This window comes from Capra hircus, chromosome 4 (genome assembly GCF_001704415.2).
Source record: "Capra hircus breed San Clemente chromosome 4, ASM170441v1, whole genome shotgun sequence".
Lineage (NCBI taxonomy): Eukaryota > Metazoa > Chordata > Mammalia > Artiodactyla > Bovidae > Capra > Capra hircus.
Genome location: NC_030811.1, coordinates 17,584,267 through 17,599,473, shown reverse-complemented (window position 1 = coordinate 17,599,473; position 15,207 = coordinate 17,584,267). Strand labels below are relative to the sequence as shown.

General features: G+C 36.9%; 1 protein-coding gene across 1 annotated transcript in view; it reads left to right on the top strand.

Annotated features, from left to right (window-relative positions):
• Positions 1 to 15,207, top strand: part of UBN2 (ubinuclein 2) — a 67,001-nt gene that overhangs the window by 21,032 nt on the left and 30,762 nt on the right. The window contains exons 4-7 of the mRNA XM_018046884.1: positions 4,242 to 4,379; positions 5,036 to 5,139; positions 7,040 to 7,529; positions 11,249 to 11,319. Of these exons, the coding sequence (XP_017902373.1) occupies positions 4,242 to 4,379; positions 5,036 to 5,139; positions 7,040 to 7,529; positions 11,249 to 11,319 (803 nt within the window). The remainder of the gene's footprint in view (positions 1 to 4,241; positions 4,380 to 5,035; positions 5,140 to 7,039; positions 7,530 to 11,248; positions 11,320 to 15,207) is intronic.

Below are 15,207 nucleotides of genomic sequence, written 5' to 3'. Positions count from 1 at the left end.
GAATACTGGAGGAGTTTGCCGTTTCCTTCTCCAGGGGATTTTCCCAACCCAGGGATCGAATTCATCTCTCCTAGTGCTCCTGCAGGTGGATTCTTTACCAGTGTGCCACCAGGGAGGCCCATCGAAAAGCATAAAGCAAGTATAGAGCAATGGTATTGATGTGAACACTCTATGTAAAGTAGATTTTCAATTCTAAATAACCCAAGAGGAAACTCAGCCATGGCCATATATAAATGAACATTGCATGTACTCAGGCTTACATAAATAGCATTAAAATTTTTTTAAATTAATTTTTTATTGAAGGATAATTGCTTTGCCAAATTTTGTTGTTTTCTGTCAAACCTCAACATGAATCAGCAATAAGAATACATATTTCCCCTCCCTTTTGAACTTCCCTCCCATCTCCCTCCCTATCTCCCCACCTAGTTGATACAGAGCCCTTGTTTGAGTTTAATTAGTAAACCTAAATTTTTTAGAGCAGTTTGAGGTTCACAGAAAAATTGAATGGAAGGTGCAGAAATTGCCCACGTACTCCTTGCCCTCACAACATGCACTGCTTCCCCCATTATCAGTGTTCCCCCACCAGAGTGGTATGCTAGTCACAGGTGGAAAATCGGCATCAACACGTCATCACCCAGAGCCCATAGCTGACCTTCAGATTGACTCTTGGTGTACGTTCTGTGGATTTTGACAAATGTATAATGACATGTATCCACTGTTATACTGTCATACAAGATAGTTTCACTGCCCTAAAAAATGCTCTACCTATTCACCCCTCCCTAACACCTGCAACCACTAATCTTTTTACTGTCTTCATAGTTTTGCCTCTTCTCCAGCGTCATACAGTTAGAATCATATGGTATGTAGCCTTTCATAAAGAGCATTTTTAGTATTTTCCTTTTGTAGCATTTCAAATATTTGAATAAAAGTGTTTTTCAAACTGACTTTTGCGAACTGTAATTTCTTTGTGTATTGATTTAAAGACTGGCCGGCATTTTCAGAGAATGAAATAGAGTAGGAGCTGTTATAGTAAGCCACTGATACATTATGCAGTTTTTATTATGTGTGTGTGTTTATATACGCATGCACTGGGTTTTGATGGGTAGTGTATTTTCCACTTGGGCTGGTGAACAAAATTTGCAAGCCACTGCTAATAAATGAGGATAAATTTTGTAGGTATAAGTCGTTGTTATATATACATATATATTTGTTTTATATATGTATATATAACTACACAGTTACTGACATTTATAGGACAGTTTCGGTCCCTGTTTTATAGGAGGAAATTGAACTAAAACACAGGTTGTTTATTGACTTGCAAAATAATTTTGCATCATTTTCTTTAACAGATTATTTCATTTTTACATGAAATAATTCAGTGATTCAAACAAAACACTTATGAGCCAACCAGATTATTTTCTTGTTTTTTTCCAATGGGTATATTGCCAATTGGGTTTTTGGGTTTTTTTCCTCTGCGTCACCGTCATGGGATCTTAGTTCCCTGACTGGGAATTGAACCTGGGCCCTTGAAAGTAAAAGTGCAGAGTCATAACAACTGGACCGCTAGGAAATTCCCACTAGTAGGCTTTCTCTGTTTGTATATTGTTCAATAGGGATTGAAAATAATCTGGTTCTGTTTCACTTTAAGAATTGTATACTATTAATACTACTGTAATATCTGAAAATAAATGCTTTTGAAGATTATTTTTAGTCTAAGATGTATGCTGCCAAATTTTAAAAAAACAAGGGAAATCTTTTTATTGTTGAAATAATAGCAAATATGATTAATGCTTTTATGTAGGTTATGTCTTTTAAATTTCACTAGAACTTAGTGAAGTAAGTAATATTGAATCTGTTTCACAGCCACAAAGTATTGACGTGAAGTGATGTATTCTAGGTCACAATAGTTAGGCATCTCTGTTGACAAAGGATCTAATAAATCTGGTTTGCAGATTCAGTGATCCATTGTCTCTTAATACATTGTACTCAAAAGGCTAAAATTATTACAGAAGTAGAAATGTCACATACTCATGAAACTTATGTAAGGTTATAAATTAGTGTTACCTTAACAAAAACAACCCCAGAATATATCCTGTACCTTGCAAGAAAAAAAAAATGCTTGGTACATGTATACCTCACGGTGCAGTAGAAGCTGGGTGTTAATCCTTGCTCTGTAACATTGGTTGTGTCACTTTAGCGTGGTTGCCAGGTTTATCAAGTACAACTGTAGTCCACCTGGTTATATTTTTTTAAAAAGGCTAAATAAAATATGCATAAAGAGTTTGTTCTCCTGAAGAGTGTTTTGATAGGGAAAGCTCAGCGGAATACTGCAGAAGAAGATAGACATTGAGCACCTCCACATTGTCTGGTAGCCTGGTGATGCGTGTGTTTCTAAGCGAGATGCTGCTTATTATAATGGATAGGTTGGGAAAACAGTCAGTGACACTGCCATAAACCAATACAGGTAGTGTGGCAAAATTCTTAACCTCTCTGAATTTGGTTTTCACTTATAAAATGGGAGTAATATTTGCCTTCCTTGCCTCAAAAGGGGATCGGGGAACCAAGTGAAGTAATTTATATGAGGAAGCTAAAAATTGTAAAGCATTATACAAGTTTATGTAAGCAAAAAGTGCAGGTGTATTTATCTTATCACAGTTACACATTTTCAAAATAATTACTACAGAGACTTTTCACTTTGTAAAAAAATTTATTTAGTTTTGTCTGCTCTGGGTCTTCATTGCTGTGCGTGGGCTTTATCTACTTGTAGCAGGCCGGGGCACCTCTCTAGTTGCAGTGCATGGGCTTCCCGTTGCAGTGCCTTCTCGTTTGTACCACATCTTCTTTATCCACTCCTCTGCTGGACATTTAGGTTGTTTCCATGCCTTGGCTATTGTAAACAGCGCTACAGTGACCACTGGGGTGCACGTATTCTTTAGGATCATGTTTTTCTCCAGATAAATGTGATTCCTAAGTGCTGGACCACTGTGGAAGCCTGGTCTTTTCACGTTTTATTCTTTACTCCTCACATTACTCCTTTACTTAGAGATAGTACTGGGCCCTTTCTGAAGGTCTTAGCTGTAGGTCTTTGTAGTAACCCCTCAAGTGGAGCAACAAGAAAGGAGTGTGTTCCTTTTTTCTTTTTCTAACATCATTCAGTTTTGGTTCAAAATCACTAAATGTACAGTCTTTCTCCATTCTCTATGTAGCTTAAGAGGATACAGTTTAAAATCACAAGTTTTGTACTTAGCCTTAATGTGTTTAACAAATATGTTCTGTACATTTTTTGCCCATGGCAAAAGAATTTTCCTTACAAATATGACTTTCTTAAAGACTAATTATATAATATGAAGAGTACCCTTAAGTAGAGTTCTGGGGACCCCAGGTAGCAGGTATCTTGCTTCTGTTAGATAAGTACTTCCTTTTTTTCTCTTTTGCCATGAATACCTTCATTTACTTAAGATTGACCTTCCATTTAGTGCTTGTTTTTTCTTCTTCAGGTGAGATAAGATAAACCTTAAAATCCAGACTTACACAACTAGAGAAAGCCCGTGTAGCAACGAAAGACCCAGCACAGCCATAAATACATACATACATAAAGTTTTTAAAAATTGAAGCTTAGAGGACATCAGCTTAATGTGATATTCTAGACCAGATCTTCATACTGATTTATACAATTTAAATCTGTTTTTCAGAGCAGTACCTGGATTCTCAGTGTATGCTTACTGAACGGGGCAGTTCTTTTTCTCCTTCCCTTTAAAATTTATTTTTGTTTTATATATTTTAAAAAAAATTCCTTACTTAAAAGCTTAGAACTAAGGCAGAAGAAATAACCTTTAATTTTTACAATCTATTTATGAATAAAATTATATAGTAATACCAGTATTGGTAAGAAATGAAGTTCATTTGTCGTCTGGCCATTTAGTCTTTTTTAACTTGTTTCGATTTCTCAGCAGAATCATTTGTCATTAAGAATAGCAGTGATTGTTAAGTTTTTCTCAGCAGATGATATATTTAGAATTAGCTTCAGTGTTTGAGAAGTTTCTTTTTTTAACAAATACTGAATGATCAGAGCTCATTTCTGTTCCAGATACTAACTTTTTCTAAGTTTATTCACAGACATCTTCATTGCAGTTAGTTTTGTAGTTAAGATGTAAGGAACATGCTGACGGGATTGAATTTCTTTGACGTATTTATGGAATTAAATATAGTAAGATATATCTGAAAAATTTTTTTCAATCTAGTATGACGAATTAGTTCCTGCTTCTCTAACAACAAAATATGGAGGCTTTTATATCAATACTGGCACTCTCCAGTTTCGCCAAGCTTCAGATACTGAAGAAGATGATACCACAGACAACCAAAAGCACAAGCCACCCAAAGTGAGTTTATCCAACACTGCAACAGCAATGAGAGGATTCAATTAAAAAGATGTGGTTTTTGAATTTTACTTTTGCTTTACAGCTGTGAATATAAGGAAAAGTAAAATGCTAATCATTTTTTAATGAATTTATAGTTAATTACATGCTTTAAAGTAAAATTATATAATATGGGGAAATATATTCTTATATCATAATAAGTTATATTTTCTGTTAAAACTTCTCTCTCCATATGTAGTCTAATAATCCACTATTTCTGGATAAGGTTGTGGTTCTAGGATAGCTTAAGACTTAATATGGAAATGACCGGTTTGGTAGTTACTTGTTCTACGATGTAAAGCAAATTTTATAGAATATATATATTGTATTTGAGAAGTGAATAAAATGTCTTTACATGTTTCCTGAAATGTGAGCCAAAGACATATTTGTACCAGAATTATCAAAATGTTTGTTAAAAATGCAGATTAAAAGGCTCTCCCCCAGATAACCAAAACCAAGGTTTGGGGGTTCTCATGGACCCAAAGAATTTGCATTTTTAGCAAGCAGTTCTAATGCACCCTGAAATTTGAGTAAAATCATTTTCCCTGGATGCTGGATTGATATCATCAAAGAGTAAAGCAGTAATACTTAAGTAAGTGATGTACTTTATCATTTTATAGATTCCCAAAATAAAAGAAGATGATATTGAGATGAAGAAGAGGAAGCGGAAAGAGGAAGGGGAAAAGGAGAAGAAGCCAAGGAAAAAAGTACCCAAGCAACTGGGGTAAGTGAAATTAGACATAGTGAGGGAACTAGCATTGTAGCATAACAAGCACTCTTTTTTAGAAAGATATATTTAACATTAATCAGTTCAACTTAGCTGGATCTAATTTAATACAGTATTTATAAATGTCAGTGACCTATTAACTTATTTTTAGTATTATTAAGTAGAAGTCATCTTAGAGACTTCAGGTGTTTTAGATCAGATTTACATATTTGTTCATGAAGTATTTTGCTCATTACAACATTTTATCAACAAGAACCAGTTTGAAAAATGGAACACGTTTTCTTAATTTTTTGCACTAAAACAAAGCTTAGATACCCGGGGTCTGAGAATTGGCAGTAGTCTTTGTGTTAATGATTGATGGTCGTTTTAATATCTTTTAAAAGTCATTGATTTTATTTAGCTATTCTTAATGCTTGTCACAAGTCATAAGAGGGAATTTCTTGGCAGTCAAGTGGTTAGGACTTGGTGCTTTCACTGCCAGGGCCCGGGTGCAATCCCTGGTTAGAAATTAAGATCCTGTACATTGAGAGGCACAGCCACAAAAAAAGAGCGAGAGAGAAATGAAATAAAAAGTCATAAAAATAAAATGTACCTTGCAATTACGAAACTACCAGTCTCCCTACTTCTCTCGGCTTTTTTAAATAGAGCCCAGGGACAAAAACTTGTGAGAGGCTGGATTTTTCTCCCCTCCTTAGCAGAGGAAGAGGTACATCTGAATTTGGGACTCTCAAAATCTCAAGAGTTAATGTAAGGACATATTTAGCCCCTCCTATACGTGAGATTGAGCTTCCCAGGTGGCGCAGTGGTAAAGAATCCACCTGCCAACGCAGGACACGCAGGTTCAGTCCCTGGGTCGGGAAGATCTCCTACAGAAGAAAGTGGCAGCCCACTCCAGTATTCTTGCCTGGGAAATCCCATGGACACAGGAGCCTGGCAGGCTACAGTCAATGGGGTCACAAAAGAGTTGGACACGACTGAGCGACAAACACACTTCCTGCATACCAGACACTGTCTGGGTTTTGGATATATAATAGTATGAAATGAAACACTGGCCTACCTTCAAAGCACTAATCATCATTTTTAGTTTCTATAGTGCACATAGAAGCATATAAGCCAATGAAATTAGAAAAGATTTTTTAGAGAAACTGATGGCTAAACCAAGACCACCCTTTCCTTATAATCCCCACAGGGAGAAAGTTGTCACTGAAAATTACATGTATCTATATGACACCCTCAGAGAGAAATGGAAAGTGAAAAAGGATCAGAAGGTAGTAGCAGACAGAATGGGTTCTGAATAGATGACATGGTGATGAATGAAGGCTCACAGACTGACACAGAGGACTTTGCATTCCTTGGGGAGTTGGTAGCATGAACCGCCTGGGGCGCCAGTTTGAAGGTGTACTATGTAGGCTTCTCTGGTTGTTATTAAAGGCAGCTCTGTTTTCAGCAAAAGTGCAGTTCTTTACTTCATTAATTCTTTAGGTGACTACTTTATAGATGTGGCAAAGAAAGAATATTCCAAAAGGTGTAGAAGTTTAAGTTCATATACTTTCCTTTTTTCTTTTTTTTTTTTTGACTTGCGGGATCTCAATTCCCTGACCAGGGATCCAGCCTGCACCCTTGGCAGTGAAAGCTCAGAGTCCTAAACCACTAGACCAGAGGGAATTCCCTAACTTTGTATACTTAATAAACCAGAGCTCTATTCAGTGTTGTTTATTTCTGTTGACTTTATCCCTTTCATTTTATTCACTCTAATGGCCATTTACCCATCTGCCTTTCATAAATGACAGTCCAGATGATGAAGATGATGTTACTTTAACTCTATGCCTCCTTATTTCCATGGGGTTTTAACCTTTAAAATCATACATAGCCTAACTGATCACTATTTTCTTCACAGAGTTATGGCTCTAAATTCACACAAATCTGAAAAAAAGAAGAAACGTTATAAAGATTCTCTTTCTCTAGCTGCCATGATAAGAAAATTTCAGAAAGAGAAGGATGCATTAAAGAAGGAATCTAACCCTAAAACCCCAGTGAACTTCTCAACCTCCTCTCTGAATAAACCCCCCTCTGCTGCTGTAGCGTTGGGAAATGATGTCTCGGACCTGAATCTGAATAGTGCTGATCCGGACCTGCCCATCTTTGTTAGCACAAACGAACATGAACTATTTCAGGAAGCTGAAAATGCCCTAGAAATGCTAGATGATTTCGACTTTGACAGATTACTGGATGCTGCTTCTAATGGTAGCCCCCTCTCGGAGTCAGGGGGAGAGAATGGAAACACCACCCAGCCAACCTATGCCTCTCAAGTTATGCCCAAGGTGGTACCTACACTCCCAGAGGGTCTGCCTGTCCTCCTTGAAAAACGTATTGAAGACCTCCGTGTAGTAAGTGTGATAATTCTCTTGTTTTTTGTTTACTGCATAAACATAGCAATAAATACTTATTTTCAAGCAAAAATAATAACCTGTAACCCTAACATACTTTTAAGTAACTTTATTTTCTATATTTCCTTTTAAGCATTGGATCTGTGCATAGCCTTTTTAGGTATAGTTATAACATGGGAATGGCAACCCACTCCAGTATTCTTGCCTGGAAAATTCCATAGACAGAGGGACCTGGTGGGCTATAGTCCAGGGCATTGCAAAGAGTCGGAAGTGATTGAGTGATTGAACACGAATGCACACATGACATAGATACAGTTCATTGTTTTATTACCTCACTTAATCATATTTTTTTGTATAATTTTCATAAATATAATTTTTATTGGCTTACATAGCCTGGTAAAGAAAATACAGGGAAGGTAGGAGCAAATAAGTGTACCTGAACTTGGTCCAACTATATTGACTGCTAGTTATTCTACAGTTGATCTTACCAGCTAGTCCTGACCTACTCATCAGCTTTCGTAAGTGCACATTGTGTTCTCACTGGACAAACTTTTAAGAGTTGAGCTTTTAGCATTTCACAATGGATTCCTCTGCCGATTGACTTGGATACATAATCTCTGTTCAGTTGCAGATTCAGGTATGTGAGTACACTTTTTCCTTTAATCTCAGGGAGATATTATTTTGACTTAAAATGTTCCAAACATAGCTTAAAATGCCCCCTCCCTTTTTTGTTAGTACTTTGGCATGTTTGTCTAAACCCATGCCATGTTTTTAGTCCTCTTTTTTATTTTTTTTTCCCTGATTACAGAAGTTATATATTCAATATAAGTTGTATTTTTCACTTAGGGAGGGAAACATACCTGATAATCAGACATTTTCCACCCCCAGTATGGGACAACCACTATTAAACTACTTATTTTTCTGGATTTCATTTCATGCATTTGCAAATATGTTGTTATTAAAAATAATTATTGTGATTATTAAACATATTAAATAATAAAAATAATTATTAAATAAAATAATCCTGTCCATGGGATTCTCCAGGCAAGAATCTGATTAGGGGAGCAAGAGATCCAATTTTTCCAACAGGTGACTCATGGATTCTAATTATCAATTTTATTCTTTTTCTATTTTTCGTTCTTTAGCATTTCTTCTGAGCTCATCACTTATTAAATGCTCTAAAATTTTTACTTATTTTAAGGTAATTTGTTAGTTCAGGACTTACAGAAGTGTGTTCAAGTATCTCATTGCCAGTGTTTCTTAGGTTATGACTTGTATTACCATAATTTTTGCTTTATGTCTATGCTGTGTTGTTTGTTGGCCCATATAGTTCTTGCTGGCTAGATCTCTGTTGGATGTGTATCATTTGAAGATGGCCCTGTCTGTGCTGTTAATGTTTCTTACTGCAAATTCAGTATTGTCCGATTTTACTGTGGATTCCTTTCTCTTTATTTTTGCATGGAATAGCTTTTCCCATTATTTCCCTTCATTTTAGCTCTTTTTTGAGTTTGTTTGTTTAAGATTCTCTTTAGGATTTTCTCTTACCTACAGCTGTTACAATGATAATGACATAATCTTTATTCTGTCATTTTCTTTTATATTGTTTTATTCCCTCCCCCTCCTTTGTTTTTTCACTCTTGCTATTTTCTATGCTTATCATTATATAGTTTTTTTATTTAATCTTCTTAACCACTGTATGAAGTATAGGTATTGTTTCCTTTTTATGGTTAACAAACTTAAGTGGAGATAGATTAAGTAGCTTGGTCAGGCCCCACGACTAGTAAGTGGTGGAGCCCTAATTTAAACACAAGGGTTCACCTGACTCCAAGGTACGTGCATTTTGCCATTGCGTATTGCCCCTAAAATCTTTAGTTTCTTTGATGGTTTAAATATAAAAGTGCTAGGGATGTAATCCAGGTTTTTCAACATGTAATTAATAATAACAGCTATTATTATTAAGAAATAGCAAATAGTTATTAGCAAATACCTATACCCTGCACTGAGTGTAGTGCTCCTGGGACCCACAACTTCACAGGACCCCAGTTACTGTTGAGGAGACAGTGCCCTGAGTGGAAGTGGCTAAGCCATGATGCAAAGTCAGAATTGAAAGGGAGGACCATCAAGCTTTATATAACTTGCACTCTGTCCACTGTGTTGTGTACCGTTCTTTCCCACTTAATAAACAAAACTGGTTGGCAGTGAGTGTGTTTCAGCTTTGTCGGGTGCTGGCATATCTCATATACCACTGAAGCAGCTACTTCCTAACCTCTTAGGAAATGATCAGTAAGAAGATTCATTTCATTTGCTAGTATCTGTAAATTCTCCATATTTTTGTCTTTCAAATAGGACTTGGTATTTTTTCCTCAGGAGGTAAGGATTCATCATTGCCTACAGTGCTCACCTCTGTCTGATAAGGACTTTCTTCTTGTAGTTCTTTTCTCACTTTGTAGCATTCTTCCACTGTTCAGCCTCTTGAAAGTTTAGTTTTCATTCTGGCTTTCTTCCTATATTTCTTCTTCCTACACATACCCAGTCTTCCTCCTTTCTAAAAAATGCTGAGGCACATCCCCAAAATTGTCTTCATCTATTTATAGCATGTGAGGTTGTCAAACAGTGTAAAATTATCAACAAAGTTGACAGAGTCAGCATGTTTCTTGCTCAGATTATTGGATCAGGATGTTTTACATCTCAAGTGTCTTAAGATAAGCTGTCTTTTGTGATTTCCCTGGTAAGTTTCACTTATGGTAGTGTACTGGTTGCATACTTTTTGTTTCTGATTAACTGGTTAAGAGACACAGTGATGAAAATATCATTCTTATCTTCGTTGAATTGATTTTTGCTTATCCCTTGGTAATGATCATGGCCAGTTTTTTCATTGTTAGTAATTAAGTGGAACCCAGACTGGCTGCGGGGCTTCCCTTGTGGCTCAGATGGTAAAGAATCTGCCTGCAATAGGGGAGATCTTGGTTTCATCCCTGGGTCGGGAAGATGCCCTGGAGAAGAGAAAGGTTACCCACTCTAGTATTCTAGCCTGGAGAATTCTATGGACTGTATAGTCCATGGGGTCCCAAAGAGTTGGACATGACTGAGTGACTTTCACTTCACAGACTGGCTGCAGAAGCTGAGTATCTTTGTACAGAGTCACAGTATTATACAGTTGAAGTCAGAAAGCTTCTGGTCTGAGTCCTGGATCCACCACTTATTAGCAGTGTGATTTGGGGGCATATCATGTAACTTCTGTAAGATTTAGATTCCTTGTTTGTAAAATGGGAGCTATAATACCAGTGTCACTGGCTGTTACGAAGATTAAACATGATAATGTGTACAGTATATAGAATATCAGACATATTGTTAGACAATATTGTCTAGTAAAAAGTGAGACAGCTGCTTTCTGTTATCTTGGATAACAGAAAGAATAAATAAAACTACTATATTCAAAATATGCAAGACACCCATAGCACTAAAAAATCTTACATGTATAACTTATTGAATTTGGGAAAATTCAGAAAAATGAAATACAGATGTAAAATTAGGAAAGAATGTCATGTATGCCAAATTTTGTTTCAGCACCCTTTAATTGCCTGTCACACCAGGTAATAGCTGGGATGTAAAGTGAAACTAATCCTAGCCCTGCCCTCAAGGAGCTTATTCTAAAGTAAATAGATATGGAAACAAATGTGTTTATTGAGAGTTATATTGACAATCTTGTGTTTCTGTAGGCTGCCAAACTTTTTGATGAAGAAGGAAGGAAAAAATTCTTTACACAGGATATGAATAATATTCTTCTGGAGTAAGTAATTTTCTTCTTTGATTAAAAAACCGTAAGAATTCTTTGAGAAATATTGTAGACCTTTGAGGTGCAGATGCTGCTTGTTTGGTTAGTCTCAGGCCTTAGCTCTTTCCTTTTGGCCTCACAACATGTGTGATTAAGTTTCTTAGCAAAACTATGTGTCTGTGTACAGTGACCCCTTAAGATAATCAAAGCTTCCAATGTGAAAACCGCCAGAGCAAGTGACTACTGTATGGGTTGAATGTTATCCTACGTTTAAATGCAGTCTTTGTCATGTTATGTGAAGATACCTTTTTGAGACATCTCTGATTGTTTACATTAAAATTCACACAAACATTTTATATCCAAATGGAAAGTAGATGGTTTAACGAAGAATCATTGTTATGGGATAGGATGGAGGCAGTGTAGAGAAGACAGATGGAAAGGAAAGGGTAAAAGCTGGTGTATGATACAAACAGTATTTAAATTAGTGATGCTCTTCACCCTTAGGTAGAATTTGATGTTAATGAAATTACAGGTTCTAAGATTGTGGTCAACTAAGCTGTATTTGTAAACCTGTTGCCTTATAAATTTTGACCATGGTTCCAGAAATTGAGTATATAATTGGCTACAGACAGGAATGGGCAAAAGAGAAGTGGTCCTGGGGAAAGCAGTAAATTCCTTTCTGATGAAAATGATTATGCCTACTTTTGGTGGTTTAGTAGCATCATATATACAGAAACGAGGCACTGTTTCCAATACTGTGATTCCTGTCTTTTAAATGTATAATGAAGATAGTTTCTCATGAGATATAAAAGATGAATTGGTTTACTGGTTTTGATAACTATTTTAATTAATGCATTCTCTCTTTTTCCTGAAGTACTTGAAAAAATCTTTTTGGTCCCATGGACTTATAAAACACATAACCTAGTATGCTGCTAGCATGGAGACCGAGGAATTTCTTGTTCCTATTATTTATTTTAGCCAGGGGTTTTTAGATTTACTCAGTTTGCTTGCAAATGCTTCCTGTCAGTGCCATCTCCTTTTACTTAGCTCTCCTCTAAACCTTAAATTCAGTAACCAGTGTAACCATTACTCATCACAGCTGCCCCAGATTTCAGGATCAGGGGTCTGACTAGCTCTTTTTCTTTTTACCTAATAGCCCAAGTTTACTAGATTAGGTCTTTTTCCTGTGACTGAGACAGTCTTTTTTTTATTTTACTCTTCTATTAAGGGGACAACTCTTTTTCTCTCTTTGAGAATCAAAAGGTCATACTTGGGACATAACATCTCAAGTAAGCAGAATACCAGTTACAAGTATTCTGTTAACAGGCTTCCCTGTTGATTCCTGCCATGTCTGTCTTAAAACAAATCCTCTAGTCTTTTTTTGAGCCTATTAAATTTTTTATTTCACAGAGAGTGTGCCTGTAATTCTATAAGCCTTAGTGTTCAGGCTTTGAATTTTTTTCCCTTTTAGTAACTTTCTTATGCTATCTTGTCTTCTTACACTTTCCTGAACAAACATCCCTTATTTCTCTGTACTGAGTTGATTGTCTAAGGGCATATGATACATGATTATTTGGGGGTGGTAATTGCATGAATTTTTTCAGATAAATTTTAGTCATCCCCATATACTAAAAGCGGAGAAGGCAATGGCACCCCACTCCAGTACTCTTGCCTGGAAAATCCCATGGACGGAGGAGCCTGGTGGGCTGCAGTCCATGGGGTTGCTAAGAGTCAGACACGACTGAGCGACTTCACTTTCATTTTTCACTTTCATGCATTGGAGAAGGAAATGGCAACCCACTCCAGTGTTCTTGCCTGGAGAATCCCAGAGACGGGGGAGCCTGGTGGGCTGCCGTCTGTGGGGTTGCGCAGAATTAGACACGACTGAAGTGACTTAGCAGCAGCATATACTAAAAGATTGGAATTCTTAGAAAAAAATATTAAAGTATATATGTGAGGGATGTGTACTTAAACTGCTCTCGGATACGAATTTGTATCTGTTTGGGATAGACCAGTATAGTCAGTAACCTCTAGGGTTAATCCTTTTCTCTAATTTTTCCCTACTTTCACTTTTTACTTCCATGCATTGGAGAAGGAAATGGCAAGCTACTCCAGTGTTCTTGCCTGGAGAATCCCAGGGACGGGGGTAACCCTAGTGGGCTGCCATCTATGGGGTCACACAGAGTCGGACACAACTGAAGCGACTTAGCAGGGGCTTGGGAGCAGAGTCAGTGCTTCCAGTTTCTGAGTTGCCCCCTCTTTGGAAACCACTAATTTTTATAAGTAAGTCATTGATTTAATGTGTTCTTACTTGGAATCTCTTTCTATTTGGAGTTTCTGTTTTATTTTAAGCTTTAACTAACTTTTTATAATGGGACAAGCCTAAAATTCCTCCTACTCAGAGTCTAGACTTTTAATAAGTTCTAACCACATTATTTAGCCAAATGTTTACACACAGAACTTATGACCATAGTGGTTATCTTCCATATGTACCTCTGCGTTTGACCCTCTGGCTCTAGTAGGTCTTAAACTTCTGCTCATTTATTTCTTTATTGGGTTGGCTTCTCTAATACTTAAAATTTTACACTGTCCATTCTAAGGCATATAGTTAGTTTTCCACGTTTCATTGTTTCTGAAATTGCAGTATGTATTGTAAGTGTTAGGTACATTTGATCTGGCAGGCGTTTTGGTTTCTTTTTTCCTCCAAAAGCTGTTAATTGAATCTTTGGATGCACCTACATTTATGAAAGTATTTAAGTCTGTCAGCACCTTCTCCTATAGAAGAACATGATGATTTGGACATAATTTGCTACCAAGGGCCCCAGTTCGGTCTTGGCCTTCAAATTAACATCTGTTCTCACCTTTCTACAGTAGCAGCTGCCAGATATGTCTTCCATCTTAAAGAAATCTCAACTGTTTATTATAGACCTGTCCTGCTAAGAATATGGTGGCTGTTACAAAATCTTTTTTTTGTTAAGCAACTATTTGGCTAAATACCCCTTAGGAACTGGAGAATTAGAATATATTGAGTAGACTAATAAATACCTAGCTTGTTCAGTGGAGGCACAGTAAGGCCAATAAAAGATGGATAAAACAATCTGTGTATGTAGCCTCTTCTGAATCTGTAATTTTTTCAAACACCTTTAAGGAAAATTTACTCAGAACTTATGGAAATTGTAACTCTAGTATAGCGGCTGCAGGGTGGTGAGGAGAATTATGAAATCTCTTTGATGAAATGAGTTTTTGGTTAATAGTGGAGTTCCTGTGCTTTATGCAAAGATGGAGACTGTATCCCTATCATTAGGAAGTTATTTGGTTATAGATGATTCACGTGGTGGTGGTGTACAGCAGAAACCAACATAATGTTGTAAAGCAGTTATCCTCCAATTAAAAATAAAAGATCCCCCCCAAAAATTATTTGCACGAAAGGGGAGTAAATTAGGAGTTAAGGACTTTTTTCTGGCCATGTTGTGTGGCTTGCGGGATGTTAGGGCCCCAATCAGGGGTCAGACTTTTGCCCCCTGCAGTGGAAGCATGGAGTTCTAACCACTGGACTGCCAGAGGGTTTCCAGGAATTTAGGGATTAACAGATACTCACTGCTGTATGGTAAAGAATATGCTTGCAGTGCAGGAGACCTGGGTTCAGTCACTGGGTTGGGATTATCTCCTGGACAAAGGAATGGCTACCTACTCCAGTATTCTTGCCTGGAGAATTCCATGCCTTGCTGGCTACAGTCCCAAGGAGAATTCTTTGCCTGGCAGGTTACAGTCTATGGAGTTGCAAAGGGTCGGACACAACTGAGTGACTAACATGATGATGATACATAAAATAGATAAAGATACCGTATAGCACAGGGGACTGTGTTAAATATCTCATAATAACCTATAGTGGAAAAGAACCTG